The sequence below is a fragment of the Anomaloglossus baeobatrachus genome, chromosome 5 (genome assembly GCF_048569485.1).
Source record: "Anomaloglossus baeobatrachus isolate aAnoBae1 chromosome 5, aAnoBae1.hap1, whole genome shotgun sequence".
In the NCBI taxonomy this organism is placed as follows: domain Eukaryota; kingdom Metazoa; phylum Chordata; class Amphibia; order Anura; family Aromobatidae; genus Anomaloglossus; species Anomaloglossus baeobatrachus.
The window spans coordinates 291,488,574-291,506,505 of record NC_134357.1 but is presented as its reverse complement, the minus strand read 5'-3'; the positions used below and the strand labels follow the sequence as shown (position 1 = coordinate 291,506,505).

General features: G+C 45.2%; 1 protein-coding gene across 4 annotated transcripts in view; it reads right to left on the bottom strand.

Moving 5' to 3' along the window:
* MXRA7 (matrix remodeling associated 7) overlaps positions 1-599 on the bottom strand; it is an 81,520-nt gene extending 80,921 nt beyond the window's left edge. For 2 of the 4 annotated variants that reach the window (XM_075349556.1, XM_075349557.1), the window contains exon 1: positions 91-536. In XM_075349556.1, the coding sequence (XP_075205671.1) occupies positions 91-456 (366 nt within the window). In that variant the 5' untranslated portion in view covers positions 457-536. Of the gene's footprint in view, positions 1-90 lie in introns of all 4 variants that reach the window. The other 2 variants (XM_075349559.1, XM_075349558.1) reach the window with 2 other exon arrangements.
* Between the last annotated feature and the right edge of the window lie 17,333 nt (positions 600-17,932).

Sequence of the window (17,932 nt, the reverse complement as noted above, 5' to 3'; positions counted from 1 at the left end):
TGTGAAGTTTTACTTTACTGATGGTGTTTGGTGAATTGTTAGGTCTGTAATCCCCACTCTACTGTGGGAATACTGCGTCTCCAGTCTTACCTTACTGTCCTCATCTTCTTGACTTGAGTGGCTGGATGGGGTCCTCTCTTTGGCAGCACATTCTTCTACTTCGCTCTCGTCCTTGGCTTCTGGTGACTCCTCAAGTGTGCCAACTTCTTCCACTGGGATTGACCCATCACTCGCTGTCCTTTCACCCACTTCGTCCTCCGCTATGGGATCCTCTTTGTCTTTCTCTTCTATCTCTGAGGGTTCTTCTGCCAATGTCTCTATATTTTCTTCTTGAACAGTCTCAGATGGCTGCTTCTCCTTGGCAGCACGAAGTTTGACTATAAGGGTGGCGAGAATGACGGCTAAAGCTGTGAATATCAGGGGAATTGTCATTGAGAAGTCCCCTGCTTGCTCCATGCTGTCTGGGATGAGTAGGCTTTTGTTCTGTCTCCTGGCAGAAGCTGTACTGACTGATCCTCTCTCCTCCCAGCTACCCTGCCACAAAACAGCTGTCATTGTCCTGGCCCTGCCTCTTCCACTAGAATCCATCGCCTGCATCTCTCCGCCTACCCATAGAGTACACAGCAGGCATGCAGGCTACAGAGACCCTCCAGGTCTACCCCTTCTCTGTATTACATTTAGTATGACTTAGTTATATACATAGTACCGAAATATCACACAGAACCAACATATTACTGCCTGTATCTAACACTATTCTGCAGCCTTTCACTGTGCCAGTTGTTTTGCCAAAGCAAGTGCTATTCATTAAGAAGAGCACTAAACCTTAGCAGCTGCTAATCTCATTCACACGTATGTAGGTCAATGTTTCTGGAGGGTCTCGGAATCACAGCTGAAGCAGTAATCATGGGGGGAGCAGACATTTTTCTGGAGCGCTTGTTTGTAATCCTATAAAAAAAAAACAAAAAACACTGCAGTTGGCATCTACCCAGCCTGAAATGGCAGATAACAGGGAACAATAGTATGTATTTTACTGTGCTGTGAATGCAGAGAACATGAGACTTTAGGATTAGTGTCCCTTTAAAAGGAACCTGTCAGCACATTTTTACATATAGAATTCATGGTATATTCGGGGTGGAGTGTTTGGCCTAGGACATGCGGCGAGAAAAACGGTGCGAGTGGAATACGATAAAAAAAAAAAAAAATCACATTCCACTAGAACCAATATTACTCTATGAGCGATTATTTTCTCATCCCTAATTGGGCCGAGAAAACAGTCGCAACATGCTGCAGGTGGAATGCGATTCTGTTTCACTCGCACCCATTCAAGTATATGGGGCAAGAGAAACATCGCACTGCTCTGGCGTTACACCGTTGCAACGCAAGAGCAGTGTGATTCTCGCAACAGCCGGAAACGGAGGAGAGAGGGAGATAAATACCTCCCCTCTGCAGTGCTGACCCTTCCCTCCGCAACTGTGGTCTGATTGCGCCACAGTCGCATGACACTCGGCTGCAGCTGCGAGCGTGTGCCGAGTGTCATGCGAGCACTTGCACAAATCCCCGTGTGGCCTCGGCCTTAATGCACTTGCACTGCTTCTTCAAAGTGCCTTCACATACCCCTCAGTGTTCTTCCAGCTTCATCACTTCTACATTAGATCTAAATCGCCAGACTGAATCTCTACAAAAAAGTATCCTTTTTACTGAGGGACAAGCGTCTATCCATCCATACCACCACTGCCATATGTAAAAAATTGTTGAATGGTTCCCTTTAATTGTTATTGCACACAAACTTAGTGTTTAACGTGTTTTTATACAAGATAGGAAGAAACGTCGTTATAAATAAAAGAACACAATAGAAAATAAAAAAAAAAGATACACCGATGATTCAAACAGCCAACAAGTCCCCAACTGTAATTAGAAAACATATAATGACCTCTCACATACCGTACAAACTATAGTCATTATCTTCACTTCAACCCATTAAACCAAAGTGTGGCAAACGTGCATAGTATATAATGCGTTTCTATTTAGAAGTATGTAGAAGGGAACACCCTTAATAAAGGGAAACTGTCATGTGAAAAACACTATTAACCTGCAGATTGTCACATGGTGTTTGGCTCTAAGCTCGCCGAGTGTCATGGTGGCATCAGACATTGTTCAGACTACAGACTTGGACACTTCCCACTATGCTTTCTATGGTACTTCTGAGTTGCACAGCCAGGCTCGGGCACCGACTAGCTGTGTGCTCATTAGTGATTGGATTTGCAAGAGTTAATTTCTCCAAGACTGCCGATTACTGTTTGGATCACATGTTGTGGGAGACCTATCACAGGTACTCCATGCCTTCTTAAGGTGGAGGAACTTGTCTTCCCATGCTGATTATAGCTTTTGCTAACCCGCTCCATGTGCTATTGTGAGATGGTTGCTGGTAACTTGCTATGTGCTACTTGGTGTGCTGTGGAAATCCTCTTCTCTGGTTATTGCCTCCATACTCTTTATGACGTATTTTCATATATCTCCTTGTGTGCATGCTGTGTGATAGAGTTTTGGTTTCCCTATTTGTCCATATTTGTGAGTTCACCACTCCTGTCACAGTCCTCCTCTGGGTTGGGGGAGAGGGAGTATTAGATCAGAGTTGACCAGGAGGAGGGTAACGAAGGCAGCCCAGACATTGTCACCATTAAACGTATCTCTGGGAGCAGGGACAGCTAAGGCTCCCAAGCCTGAGAGCCTATCTAGGAGACCTGATCCCCTGTTATGGGATTAATCTGCAAGGTAATAGCGTTCTAAACCAGACCCGCACTTAGAGCCCTGCTGCCTGGAGGAAATAAACTTTTTTCCTTCTGGCAGCCGCTCTGCAATAGACCCAGCTGTCAGTCAGTGCCAGGGGCGCGGTTACAGCCACCGCTCACTATACACAGAGTGGTGACTGAACCCGCACTGGCTCCTCCCCTATGACTGGAAGCCAAACACTGCCAGGAGGAATAAAGTTAATTTCCTCCTAGCAGTGGGGCACTTAGTGTGGGCGCCAGGCAGGTACAGAATGTTATTAACCTGCAGGTTAACCCTTTATCTGCAAGTTAATAGCGATTTTTCACATGACAGGTTCCCTTTAAATACTACTGTATCAATGGTGCTAAAGAAGGTGAGTAGGGTGGCCTCAAGAAAGTGAAATACGTTTTTGCACAGAAGTAATATACAACTTTGCCACAAATTTTTATATTAAACTAAGCCACTTCCCAACCTTGTCTAGTCAATTATATGAGCCCACACAGAAATATTGCTCTTGGAGAGGCCCTTTAGGGTTCCCTCCAATTATAGTACTGCTATCATGGACCAGCACAGTGCCACCCACACATAGTAGGATGACGGGAAACTAGTATGGATTTCTGCGCTGCTGTTGACGTCATTGGCAGGAACAGGATGTACAATCAGGATTTGACCCACACATAGTATAATGCCCACTTAGGTCCACCCCACACATCATTTGCCCTTACAGTACATTTCTCCGCACACACTGTGATGCCCCATAGCAGTATATTCCCCCACAAATAATATGATGGCCTCCGGTATATTCCACCACACAAATATAATTATTCCCAGAGTACATTCTCCACACAGTATAATCCCGCTGACACACCACATTCCCCCATGCAATATGATGGCCCTCATGTAGTTAATTCCCTCAAACATTGTATGTTGCCCCCACAGTCCCTCCACAAACAGTATGATACCCCCACTGCCCTCCCATTCAGTATGATGCCGTCACAGCTGCCTCCAAACATTATACCCCCCACAGCCACTCACACACAGTATGATGCCCACAGTGTGCCATCTATACAGTATGATGCCCACAAAATCTTCTACAAACAGTATGATGTCTTCAGAGAGTCCCTATGCAGCATAATGCCCTACACAGCCAATCGCATACAGCATGTGCCCCAGTACTCCCCCAATGATGCTCCCACAAACAGTATGATAACCCCAAAGCACTCCCACACACTATGATGCCCCCACAGCCCCCCACATAATACAAGATGATGTCCCCACATACAGTTTTTTTGCCCCCCAGTAGCCTTTTTCACACAGTATGATGCCACACAATGCATTCCCCCACACAGTATAATGTCGCCACAGTCACCCCTCACTCTCCATCAGCCCTTCGACACTAACACAGCACCTGGCAAAGGTCTCCAGATACTTTTCAGCCTAGATGTGGGAAATAGAGCTCATAATCTCAGTGGTTAGCACTGCAGTCTTGTGGTGGCTCAGTGGTTAGCACTGCAGTGTTGCAGCGCTGGGGTCATGGGTTCAAATCCCACCAAGGACACCATCTGCAATGAGTTTGTATGTTCTCCCCGTGTTTGCATGGGTTTCCTCCAGGTTCTCCGGTTTCCTCCCACACTCCAAAGACATACATATAGGGACTGTAGATTGTGAGCCCCAATGGGGACAGTGTTGCCAATGTATGTAAAGCGCTGTGGAATGAATAGCGCTATATAAATCAATAAAATTATTATTATTATTTTACTGTAATAGGGTGATACCCTATGGAGGGAGAATGTGTAAGTGCTGGTTACGCTCACCTGGTGGAGTTTTGACAGCACAATTCTTATATAGGCATGAAGAAAAACAGCTTCTTCTTCCCCTTGGCTGATGGATGAATTCTCCAAGAAATATTGGATCCAGCTGGATAAAAACACGTTAGTAGGGTTGCGCTGCTGGATTCTTCAACAATGATGCTAATAAGGTTTCTATTCACAACGCGTTTCAATGCCATACTGACACCTCTATTAAGTGAAAAAAAATATTATTGTAGAAAAATCATAGATTATACATTGCACTATATAAATTTGGTACTGCCATAATTGTGCTTACCCACAGAAGCAGAATAAGGCCGGGGCCACACCGGGACTAATGCGATCCTCGCATCACACTGGCAGCACAATGGGAGCCGGGTGTCATGCCAGTGTCCCTGCGACTGAGGTCCGATCATGCGATCAGACCTCAGCTGCGGGGGACGTGCCGGCACTGAGGAGGGGCGGGCCGGTGCTGAGGAGGGGAGGGAGGGATTTATCTCCCTCTCTCCTCCGTAGCCAGCTATTGCCATTCTCTCCCTGCACTCGCAGTACACCGGTGTACTGCGCGTACAGTGCGATTTTTCTCTCGCCCCTTAGACTTGAATGGGTGCGAGAGAAAGAGTCTCGCATTACAGTTGCAGCATGCTACGATTGTTTTCTCGGTCCGATTGGGGCCGAGAAAATAATCTCTCATGGGTGCTGACAGATAGGTTAATATTGGTCCGAGTGGAATGCGATGTTTTATTGCTTTCCACTCAGTCCGATTTTCATGCCCTGTGGCTTAGGCCTAAGGTAACAACTTTTTGGTGCTGCACGTGAATATCAGAAAATACAAAACATAAAGAAACAATAGAACTTCCATTTTATTTCTCCTGATAAAGAGTTAATAAAAGTTAGATTTTATCAAAGATAGACATGTCTCATTTTATTTTTGTAGACTATAAGATACTGAATATGCCCATAGACTACAATGGGTACAGACGTATAAATGAGGCCTACTAGTTCCAATATTACAGCCGTAGCTTCCCCTTTTGTCTTAATGAGGCTATATTATCTACATAGTGATCATAAAGATAAGGATTGTTTGCTCAGTGTTACCCAGCAATATCGGTCAGATAGAGAACGGCCATTGTTCCACTTGCTGTGGTTATTTCCACTGCTGTGAGAACAAGGATACCAGAAGTCAGAGAGAATTATGGTCATGGAAATCAAACATCACCCTCATACTATTGATAGAACAGGGACAGCGCTTCCTCTTTCTGTATTTTATTGATTTATCCATCGATGTATATGGATAGATAAAACCACATGGCCTCAGGCTGTTAAACATGGAGATAAGCAAGGTAATTACTCCTATGTATACAAAAACTCTACAAACATTTTTTTCTGCATCGTCTGGCCATGTGTATTTCATAATGAAGTCAATGGGTGGAAGGGCTGAAAAACGCACCAAGAAGTGACATGCTGCAGATTATTTTCTTCCCCATATCTGCAAGGAAAAAATAAGCAACGTGCAAAAACACTTCAGAATTGTCATTGACTTTGCTGGCATAAGGATAGGCATGCAGATTTGTGACAAAACTGCACCCAAAAACGCATCAAAAACGCATTGTGTGCACATGGCCTTAAAAAAATTTTGTCATGTAAAAAAAAAAATCATACCAAGAAAAATAATTTCAGAACTTTTCCCATCTTTAATGTCACCTACCGTGTTTCCCCAAAAATAAGCCCTACCCAGAAAATAAGCCCTAGCAGGAGTTTTCAGTAAGGATTACATATAAGACCTACCCCGTAAATAAGCCCTAGTCGCGGTTCAATAATGAAGTGTCCATGCAGCTAAAAAGTTAAAGAATACTGCAGGACACTTCATTACAGAAAGCAAATACCCCCAAAAGAAAGAAGAAAGAAGACCCCGCAATCATACTCTCCAGATGCTGAACGGGAGCAGTGGAACGCATCAAAGACCTGCGGCAGAACACATACACACACATCAGGTCACACACGAGATTGAACCCCCACACTCACCATATACAGCGATATCAATTGCCTCTGGCCGGTATAAGGACCTGTGACGCCGTGCAGTGGAATGCCAGGACCCAGCGGTGGAACGCATCATAGAGACAAGAGAGCAGAGAGTCCCCTGCTGGCTGGAAGCAAGTGGTATCACCGGATGTGGTGAGTGTGTGCATGATTGTATGTGCGATCTCATGAGTGTGTGTGTGTGTGTGTGTGTTAGTTAGAGTTTGTGTATAAGTGTGTGTGCGATAGTATGTGTGAATGTCGGCCAGACGGAGGGGAGGACGGCATGCAGCATACCTGCTGGGAGCGCACGCCAAAAATCATCGGAGGACCTGGGAGCCACACAAATGCCTGGGGTCTGGTAAGTATGACTATCCTGGGAAGGGGGATCTGCATTTTTAGGGGGGGAGGGTAACCTTGCCCCCAACCATGTTCACCCGAGAATAAGCCCTACTCCGAGAATAAGCCCTAGCGCTTTTTTCAGGGCAAAAGAAAGCAAAACACTGTCTTATTTTCAGGGAAACACGGTATAATTAGAGAAGAGCAGAACCAACTTATATATTCTGTGTTCGTACTGAACACAGACTTTGCAAGAAAAAAAATCAGTGTTCGAGTTTGGAGTTCAGGTTCTTTACGTATGCAAAACACTTGAACGAGCATCGCTATGCTCGGGTACACTCGGTGCTCGGCCCAGTACAAGCTGCTTACAGTGTTTTATGGCTGTCTGTATGTGGGCCGAGACCTGAACTGCCCAATCTGTGACTGCCAATGAGGTCAGGTGGGAGAACAGAACTTTATCTAAAGCCCGGCTGAACCCGGAGAACCCAAACTTCCACGAGTCCGCTCATCTCTAGTTACAATCTGTACAGTTCAATTGAAAAACAAAAGTAGGTGGAAAAAGAAAAATAAAGAACTAAAATAATGTGTTTGCATAAATATGTACACCCTTAAACTAATACTTTCCTGAAGTATCCTTTTAATTTATGACAGCATTCAGGCTTCAGGAATAGGAGTCGAACAGCATGGGATGAATAGAATTGGTAATTTTAGTATCCTCGGCCATCCCCTGTAGACTGTGAGCCCTCGCGGGCAGGGTCCTCTCTCCTCATATACCAGTCTGTGCCTTGTATTGTTCATGATTATTTTACTTGCTTTATTATGTATACTCATGGACTAAATGATAATCTTTGGTTTATTTTTCTTGCAGGTAACACTCCAGATCTGTCAGATTGCGAGGGCATGTCATGTGTATAGCGCCCTCTTCAGGTTAACACACAATTTTATCAGTTGGATTTAGGTCTGCGCCATTGGAAACTTGATCTTCTGGCAAAACCATTCTTTTGTTGAGTTGGAGATATCCTTCGGATCCTTGTGCTGAAAGGAGAAATTCCTCTAAATCTTTAACTTTTTAGCAAGGGCCAAAATTGACTTATATTTGGAAATGATCATAATTCCCTCCACCTTGACTAAATACCCAGTTCCAGCTGCCAAATGATAGAGATCCCTTTGCTGTGTTGTAAGCTGCTTACCATGGCTTTTCTTGTTAGATTCACTTTACATGGTGGCAGCTGTGTACTGACTACTATTTAACATGAGATTAAATGTGATTGGCTAATTCTGAACACAACTACATCTCCACCTATAAGAGGTGTTCACACTTATGGAACTACATTGTTTTATAGTTGTGTTTTTGCTATTTCTACCCTCAAAACGATTTCTGCTTGTTTTTCCATGAATTTGCACATGTTATGGGAGACATTAAGGGAGGAAAAAGTTCTGAAATGATTCCTCTTGGTATTATTTTTTTATATGATAAAAAGCCTGGAATTTGAACATGATTGTGTAGAATTTTTATAATGTAGCCTGTATAAAGAATATACTCAAGGTCCATTTATACTGCATGATTATAATGAATGAACATTCCAAGGAACACTCGTTTCACGACAATCACGTATTGTAAACAGGCTGACTTGATGAACGAGCAAAACATTTTTATTAGGTGAAATATTCTTTTGGTTTGTCAAAAAAAATCACTGTTCTCGGAAAGCATATCTTTTTGTGTAAACAGGACTTATGCTGCCGAAAACAATGTCAGACTATGAACGCTGACCAATCTGTTACTGATCGTTCTCTGAAAATTGTAGATTCACATTGAAGGCATCAAAACTATGAATTAAAACATGTGGAATGAAATACTTAAAAAAGTGTGAAACAACTGAAAATTGTCTTATATTCTAGGTTCTTCAAAGTAGCCACCTTTTGCTTTGATTACTGCTTTGCACACTCTTGGCATTCTCTTGATGAGCTTCAAGAAGTAGTCACCAAAAATGGTTTTCCAACAGTCTTGAAGGAGTTCCCAGAGATGCTTAGCACTTGTTGGCTCTTTTGCCTTCACTCTGCGGTCCAGCTCACCCCAAACCATCTCGATTGGGTTCAGGTCTGGTGACTGTGGAGGCCAGGTCATCTGGCGTAGCACCACATCACTCTCCTTCTTAGTCAAATAGCCCTTACACAGCCTGGAGGTGTGTTTGGGATCACTGTCCTGTTGAAAAATAAATGATGGTCCAACTAAACGCAAACCGGATGGAATAGCACACCGCTGCAAGATGCTGTAGTAGGCATACTGGTTCTGTATGCCTTCAATTTTGAATAAATCCCCAACAGGGTCACCAGCAAAGCACCCCCACACCATCACACCTCCTCCTCTATGCTTCACGGTGGGAACCTGGCATGTAGAGTCCATCCGTTCACCTTTTCTACAAAGACACGGTGGTTGGATCCAGAGATCTCAAATTTGGACTCATCAGACCAAAGCACAGATTTCCACTGGTCTAATGTCCATTCCTTGTGTTCTTTAGGCCAAACAAGTTTCTTCTGCTTGTTGCCTGTCCTTAGCAGTGGTTTCCTAGCAGCTATTTTACCATGAAGGCCTGCTGCACAAAGTCTCCTCTTAACAGTTGTTCTAGAGATGAGAAGGTGTGTCCAAACTTTTGGGAGCATTTTGCGCATCCAAACTCTGTGACCTTCTATTGCCAGAAACCACATGACTGTGTCAGCTGTGACACTGGCACACGACAGCTGAAAGACGCGCAAAAGTCATTAAAAGGCGTGTTTCTTAATGAATTAATGCATTTAACTCTAGCACACCCATCGTCAGGACTGCGGTGCAAATTGCTAGTCTTATAAATCGAGAGTGACCTTAAAAATTGTTTAATGAGCATGGTTATAGCGATCTGGCAATTTCAGATATACAAGGCTGGATTATTTTACAGCATAGGCAAAAGGCAGTGGGTCGATATCTGTAAGTGTCTGAGGGTGGGCACCATCTTAAAGCAGAGCTCATGATTGTATTGATATACAAATCGGAGTTTAAAAGACTACAAATCACTTAAAGGGATAGTCCAAATGAGTTGGAATTGCTGAGGGTTTTACTTGCAGAATTGCACTGGTACAATTTGTAGTTGATTACAGTAGCAGAAAAGTGGATAAGATTTTACCAATCTCATGGAAAGTTAGGCCCAGGGGCGTAACTACCACGGTCGCAGCGGTCGCCACTGCGACCGGGCCCGGGAGGTTAGGGGCCCGCCCTTAAGATAAACAGCTGATCGTGTCAGGGAGCGAGAGCTGCATTACTTCACTTGTCACTATACTATGCGAGCTCTTTTACAAGTGGCCGGCTCCGCCCCCTCTAGCCTCTTTACCTGTGACCTCGGGCTGACTGCCTGCCGCGTCATCTACTCTTTTACAGCCAGGGTATGGAGACAGTGACTGGCTGCTGTTTGTGACTGTGGATGCATGTCGGGCCGGCAGTGCAGGAAATGAAGATTCAGGTCAGGACTGGAGGCTGCAGACAGTGGCCGACACAGTTTGTGACTTGTTTGTGACGCTCAGCTTCTGCTGCCTCCCTCTCCCATTAGCTCTGTAGTAATGGGCAGCCATGTGCTGGGCAGGGTTAATAGTAACTATAATGCAGAAAAGTGGATCTGGCCCTTTTTGCATTATATCTTTATTATAACATGTAAAGATTCACCAAGCTGCCAGTGCTTGCAACACTGGAATCTGGGGGGATGGGGGATAAGGGACTGAGGCTGATCTATGAGTTGGTGGGGGTCACAACCCACAGAATCAGTGCCATACAATGAGTGTAAGCAGTGGGGGACGCATTTGGAGCAGTTTGTTGAAGGCAGCCAGGTCCTTTGCACTATATATGGCTAAATGACTGTGCACTGCTGAGTGCTATTACACTGTAACGCTATGTGCACAAGATGGAGATTTGTTTGCAGAAATTTCTGCACCAAGTCTGCATCTACTGGCAGGAGAAATGCTGCAGCAAAAACAAAGGGTTTTGCCACAATTTGGTGCATTATATGTATTTTTGGTTTCGTTTTTTTTTTCATTACTTTTAATGGGGAAAACGCAGCATAAACACAGAAAGAATTGACATGCTGCAGTTTTTTTTTCTACAACCAAATCTGCAAGGAAAAGATCCTGAACGTGTTCACAATACTTCAGAATTCTCATTTACCATATTTTTCGCTTTGTTAGACGCACTTTTTTCCCCTGAAAACTGGCGGTAAAATGAGGATGCATCTTACAAAACAGATATGGCTTTATGAAGGCGGCGGTGATCGAGCGGGCTCATAAGATGCGCTCAGAGGTGTCGCGTGGACAGCATTGATCGGCGGGCTGTGAGGGTGTCTCGGCGGCGGGTGCATTGAGCTGACTGCAGGCTCAATTGAATCGCTCACAGTTCATGCGATGAACTTCAAGAAAATGGCCACAGAAGCAGCGCTTGCGCAGATTGACACAATGGACTTTAAGAAAATGGCCATGGAGTCCTATCTACGCACGCGCCACCTCCGCGGCCATTTTCTTGAAGTCCATCTCGTCAAACACGGATGATTCAATGGAGCCGGCAGTCAGCTCAATGCACCTGCCGCCGCGTTGCCTCCACAGACCACCCGCCGCCATGACACCCTGTGTTGTGACACCTCCACAGACCGCCCGCCCGCAGATCAATGGCGGCCGCTGCAACAACCTTGAGCGCATCCTGTGACCCTGCTCCACCACCACCGCCCTGGTAAGCCATAGCCGAGGGATTCAAATGCGCCCATGGCTACACCCCGAGCCACAGCATCGCTGACCCTCCTGAGCCGCAACACCCCCTCCTCCAAGCCTGCAGAATCGCGACCCTCCTGTGACCTTCCCAAGCCACTACACCACTGCCGCTCCCCCCTGGTGAGCATTAGGATTAAGACGCACTGGGATTATAAAATGGACCCTCTTCAACATTAAAACTTATTTTTTCCTATTTTCCTCCTCTAAATCTGGGGTGCATCTTATGCCAGAAAAGTATTTTATTTTTCATTTTATAAGGATTTCCTGCAGCCGCATTTACTGAACTGTACACTGACAAGCTGCAGAATTTATGCTAAACTGTGAACTGTATATATATATACCTGTCCTCATGGGTGTAACTACCGCAGTCGCAGCGGTCGCGATTGCGACCAGGCCTCGGAGGAGGAGCTGCGCTGTTCTGCACCAGACCACGCGGCGGCTGCTATATGACCCAGTCGCCGCTGCTGACACCGGGCACCCCCTGTCTGGTGTCAGCAGTGGCGTCACCGTGCTCCCGTCTCTCACCGCGCTCTCGTCTCTCACCGCGCTCCCGTCTCTCACCGCGCGCCCGTCTCTCACCGCGCTCCCGTCTCTCACCGCGCTCTGCTTTGATATTGCATAGAGTGGCCGGCGCCGCTCTATGCATCATCAGTGTTCCCCTGTGTCTGCGCGGTGACATCCCTCCTGTGCGACTGCTGTGTGTGGTGAGAGCACAGAGCACAGGAGGACGCCGACCGGAGTCACGGGGGAACGATGACAGAAGTGAGGACGGACAGCGGTGAAACAAGTAGAGGTGAGGACAGAACTGCAGTGGAAGGAGGAGAGGTGAGTACTTGTTTTTTTAATTTTTTTTTTTTATAAATCAGTGAGTACACGGGGAGGCTGGCTGCAGGACACATGGAGTCCTTGGGGAGGCACTGGCTGCAGGACACATGGAGTCCTTGGGGGGGCCCTGGCTGCAGGACACATGGAGGCCCTGGGAGGTGCTGGTTGCAGGACACATGGAGTCCTTGCGGGGGAAATTGGTTGCAGGACACATGGAGTCCTGGGGGGGGGGGGCCGGAGGCTGGCTGCATGACTCATGGAGGCCCGGTAAAGGGCTTGCTGCATGACACATGGAGACCCTGGGGGGGCTGGCTGCATGACACATGGAGGTCTCTGGGGCTGCATGATACATGGAGGTCTATGGGGCTGCATAATAAACATGAAGGACACCTTATACATGGACTATATAAGTGCATTGTACATGGAGGAGTATGGGGCTGCATAATACAATATGAAGGTTTATGGGGCTGCATTGTAATACATATAGAACTATGGGGGCTACATTATAATATATGGAGGCTACTTTATATATGGAGGACTATGGGGGTGCATTATAAAACATGGAGGACTGTGGTGCAGTATAATACATGGAGAACTATGGGGTGAATTATAATACATGGAGGACTATGGGAAATGCATTATAATACATGGAGGACTATGGAAGGGTATTCTAATATATGAAGGGTTATGTGGGACCCTTTATACTATATGGAAGGCTATGTGGGGGCCATTATAGTTTTTGAAGAACTATATACGAGGGGAGACAAAGATACAAACATGGGATGGGAACGTTTTATGCTGAGGAAAAAAGGCTCTTTCCCTCAGCACCCAGATTTCCCATGCTCTGATATGGGAAAGCTGGGTGCTGAGGGAATGATGTATAGCAGAGCATGGGAAAGCTGGGTGCCGAGGACAAGATGGATATCAGAACATGGGAAAGCTGTGTGCTGAGGGTAAGAGCCAAGTGTCAGCATCATAATCCTGTACCCCGAGTGTCAGTGTCATTATCCCGTACCCTAAGTGTCGGTGCACGTACAGGGGGGGCCCCGGTACAAATTTTGCACCAGGGCCCATCAAATTCTAGTTACGCCACTGGTTAGGCCCCTTTCACACATCAGTTTTTGCCATCAGTCACAATCAGTTTTCTCTACGTCCGTCGCAGATCGTGGCTAAACTGATGCAACAGATCAGTTTTTCGACGGATCCAAATAGCTGGGGGCTAAATAATAATTGGAGCATGCGCAGTTTAAAAACCGAAATCCGTCGCCAGATTCCGTTCTTTGAACGATGACGATGGATCCTGCGCCCATTGGCTTCCATTCTACCAATTGACGGATGGAGATGGATCCGTCGCTGTCCTTTTTTTTTGACACAAAAAAAACGTTAGTGTGGACGTCGTCTCCGTCCAACAGGCAAACATTTTTCGACGGATTCGTCGAACGACAGATGAAGCGTGAGGCCATCCATCACAATCCGTCGCTAATACAGGTTGATGAGAAAAAAACTGAACCAGCGGCATCAGTCAAATCAGTTTTTTTCAAAATTCGACGGATTGTGACTGATGGCAAAATCTGATGTGTGAAAGGGGCCTTAGGTAACCGACATTGATCCGTTTTGTGGGTTTTCAAATTAAATTATGACAATTTGTGTTGTGGGTTTGATACACTACAGCAAGGCAATGAATTTGAATGTAAAAATCTACATCCAAAATGAATGGATGACCTGACCCTGCCATTTAGGTTTGATTCTTAGGGGTCTGACTTCTCTAATCAGCAAAGTAAAGGAGCAGCAGTTCACATGCATATAAATAAGGGGAACCAGCGCTTCATACCCTTCACTGCACGATCAATAGTATTCCCAGCTGAATTGCTTTTTCCAAGGATTGCAATGCTTAGCACAGTGTGAAATCCGCAGCATATGCATAGAAAAATGTGCATGTTAAGAATGCAGTAAATCTTAGGGTAAATTTACATGGAATGTACATGTGACCCGTGTAGACTATGCGGGAAAATCGCCATGTATTTTATAGGGCCTGACAGTGATCTTTTCTAGAGAACAGCTACATATGACACCAATGGGTGTAATTCATGGACAAAGCCACATCTGAAGACTTTTTTTTTCTTTACAAAATCAGGATTTTTTTTTTCTTAACAAAATCGAATAACACTTTCACAGTTTTGGTCTAAAGAAGTCAATCGAGTTCAACCTATAGTTCACATTTTGATCCAGAGGAAGGTAAAAACCCATCGGAAAAATTCTGTCACGTTACTACCGGAGTCCACTCCTGCGACTTCTGCTCCGGTCGCCAGACGACGCCATGTTCCCACCATGGATAGTGCTGGTGATGGGAGAGGAGTCGGTGCCCGTGGCTCTGCGGAGCACAGGCTCCGTTCATCTACTAGGCTGGGTTTCCCTGGAACCTGCAATACCACTGGCTGACTGTAGGTGGTGTGTGTCCTCCAGCTGAAGTTGCCACTATTCACCTGCAGCCAATGGGAAGACACCATACCCTTCTTATTCCCCCTCCTGTCACATGACTACTGCCAGATAGTTCTGTACTCCTGGCTCATGTGCTGTTTGTATGTTGATTCCTGTGTGCTGACCTTTGCTTGTTGTTTGACTACCCTCCTGCCTGTCGTTTTTATACCTTGCTGCCAGTTCCGGATTTGACCTCTGCTTTGTCTCCTCACTACGCCCTTGCCTGCCGATTCTGTTCCTGTTTAGCATCTCCTGGTTTTTGACCCTGCCTGACAACCACGGACTACAGCCTACCACAGGTAGTGATCTCTGGGGCTCTGCGTAATTCCAAATCCCTGTATAGGGGTTAAAGGGTTGCAGAGTTCTTTGGGTCCTGCTTTTCTCTAGACTCCCCTTACAGCCAGTCTGAGTCTGTAGCTCCAATCAGGCATTACAAATTCCCACCTGACTCCACGGTTCAAACCAAAAGAGTACAAAGACTGCTTTATCATAAAAAGGTATCTCTAAATACAATTTAAAGAATCAATAGATAGAGACAGTTGGGTTCCTAAGATCTTATAGGTCTACACAATGTATATAAAGACAACCGTATTTCCCACAGACAAATGTATAAATGCTAAGAAAAGCTACTAAAACCAAACAATGATGAAGTAGAATAATCCAAATGTGTATTCATGGAAGTATGCATGGTTTATTATAGGCACAACGGTTTGAAGGTATATACCCTTGGACAAGCTGACCTGCATAAGGGCAGCATATCGGATAACCAATCATACTATATGCCTTAAATAAAATTAAAAAAGGCACCCAGGTCCTCCATGAATTTGTTCAGTGAACCAACGATTACATGTGGCAGAGAGTTCCACAATCTCACTGCTCGCACAGTACAGAGTCATCACCTGTGATGACGATTAATAACCTTCTTCCTAGACTATGGGTATGGAACTTCTGGCTAGCGGGTGTCACTTCATCCAGCCATCTGGCAAACTCCCAGTTGGCGGCAATGCTTGGGCCACCGGCCCCCATTTTTTTGTCCACCAGCCCTTTAATACTTCCACAGAGTGCACACATGCACTGTTCACTGAAGCTGTGGCACACATAAATCTTGAAACTGTTAAGATATGATATGTGATCACAGAACCATCAAAAGTTTTGATGTAAATAGTCAAATTGTCGCTCCAGTGAGGAAGGAGACAACTCTAGAAATAGTCAAAAGGGTTCCAAAAAAAATATGGTGAGGAAAAAACAACTGACATCAACTGCCAAGATTTGAGAAGAGCCAAAAGAAAAGCAACTAGGAACCCATTATCCTCCAGTGCCGTCATATTCCAGAACTGCAAGGAACCAGAAGCACAATGTGTTCAATCCTTAGAGTCAAGGCCAAGATAAGGGAGGCTGAAAGCCGACAACCACTGAGCAACACACAGTAGGTGAAATGTCAAGACTTGGTTAAGAAATATCTGAAGACTGATTTTTCAAAGGTTTTATGGACTGATGAGTTGAGCGTGACTCAACTGACCAGATGGATGAGTCAGAGGCTGGATCAGTAACGGCACAGATCTCTACTTTAACTCAGACATCAGGAAGGTGGAGGTGGGATACTGATATGGGCAGGTATTATTAAAGATGAGCTAGTTGGACCTTTTCAGATTGGACTCAAAATCAACTCCCAAACGTACTGACCATTTTTAGAAGATAATTCTTTGAGCAGTGATACAAAAAAAGTCTGCATCTTTCAAGAAATCATGATTTTTATGCAAGACAATGCTCTATCACATGCATCAAAATACTCCGCTGCTTGGCTGCCAGTAAAGTTCTTAAAAGGTGAAAGAATATTGACATGGTCCCTTTCTCACCTGACCTAAACCCTATTGAGATCTTGTGGGCGCTTCTTCAATGGGAGATTTATGGTGAAGGAAAAGAGTCATCACTCTGAACAGTGTCTGGGAGGCGGTGATTGGGGCTGTAGAAAGAGTTGATGGTCAACAGATTAAAAAAATGACAGACTCCATGAATGGAAGTTCTACGAGGGACTGCTGATAAGTCTTTGGCTTTACCCTGAAAGAAACTAGATAGGATGATGAAACTTTACATTTATTCCACATATTCTCCACTGATGTAAACACACTTCTTACATCAGTATTCCAAGTTCTGTAAGCTAAGCAAAAAGGATTTTGGTTGTGCCTCAAACCAGGCATCTGTTGCCGCCATGGCATCAGAAATGGTGTGAAATTTGGTACCCTTGAGGTGTTTCTTCAGGTTTGGAAACAGATGATAGTCGGAAGGAGCTAGATCTGGTGAATAAGGCGGGTGGTCAACCAGCTGGAAGCCTAGCCCTGCCAGTTTTGCTGTGATTGCCTGTGCAGTGTAAGCGGAGGCGTTGTCTTGCAGGAACAATATTCCTTTAGACAGTTTGCCGCGCCTTTTGACCTTCAGAGCTGCCTTCAATTGGTCCAAAAGTTCGATGTAATACCTTGCATTGATGATGGAACCCTTTTGAAGGTAGTCCACTAACAGCACGCCCTCCTTATCCCAGAATACAGTCGCCATCACCTTAGTGGCTGATTTTTGCACCCTGAACTTCTTTGGACGAGGAGAACCACTGTGCCTCCACTCTTTTGACTGCTCCTTTTTTTAAAAGGTCATACAAATAAACCCAGGTCTTATCCATAGTGACCAGTCAATCCAGGAAGTTCATATTAGTCCGGAAACGCTGACAAATGGACCGGGAAGTTTTCACTCGCATGCTTCTCTGATCTGATGTCAAACATTTGGGGACCCACTTTGCCGATAGCTTCCTCGTGTCCAAATGTTCATGGATAATGACAGAAGCACGTTCACGGGAAATCCCCATGATGTCTGCTATTGCTTTAGCTGAAATTCATCAATTCTCCAGTATGAGGTTGTGCACTGCA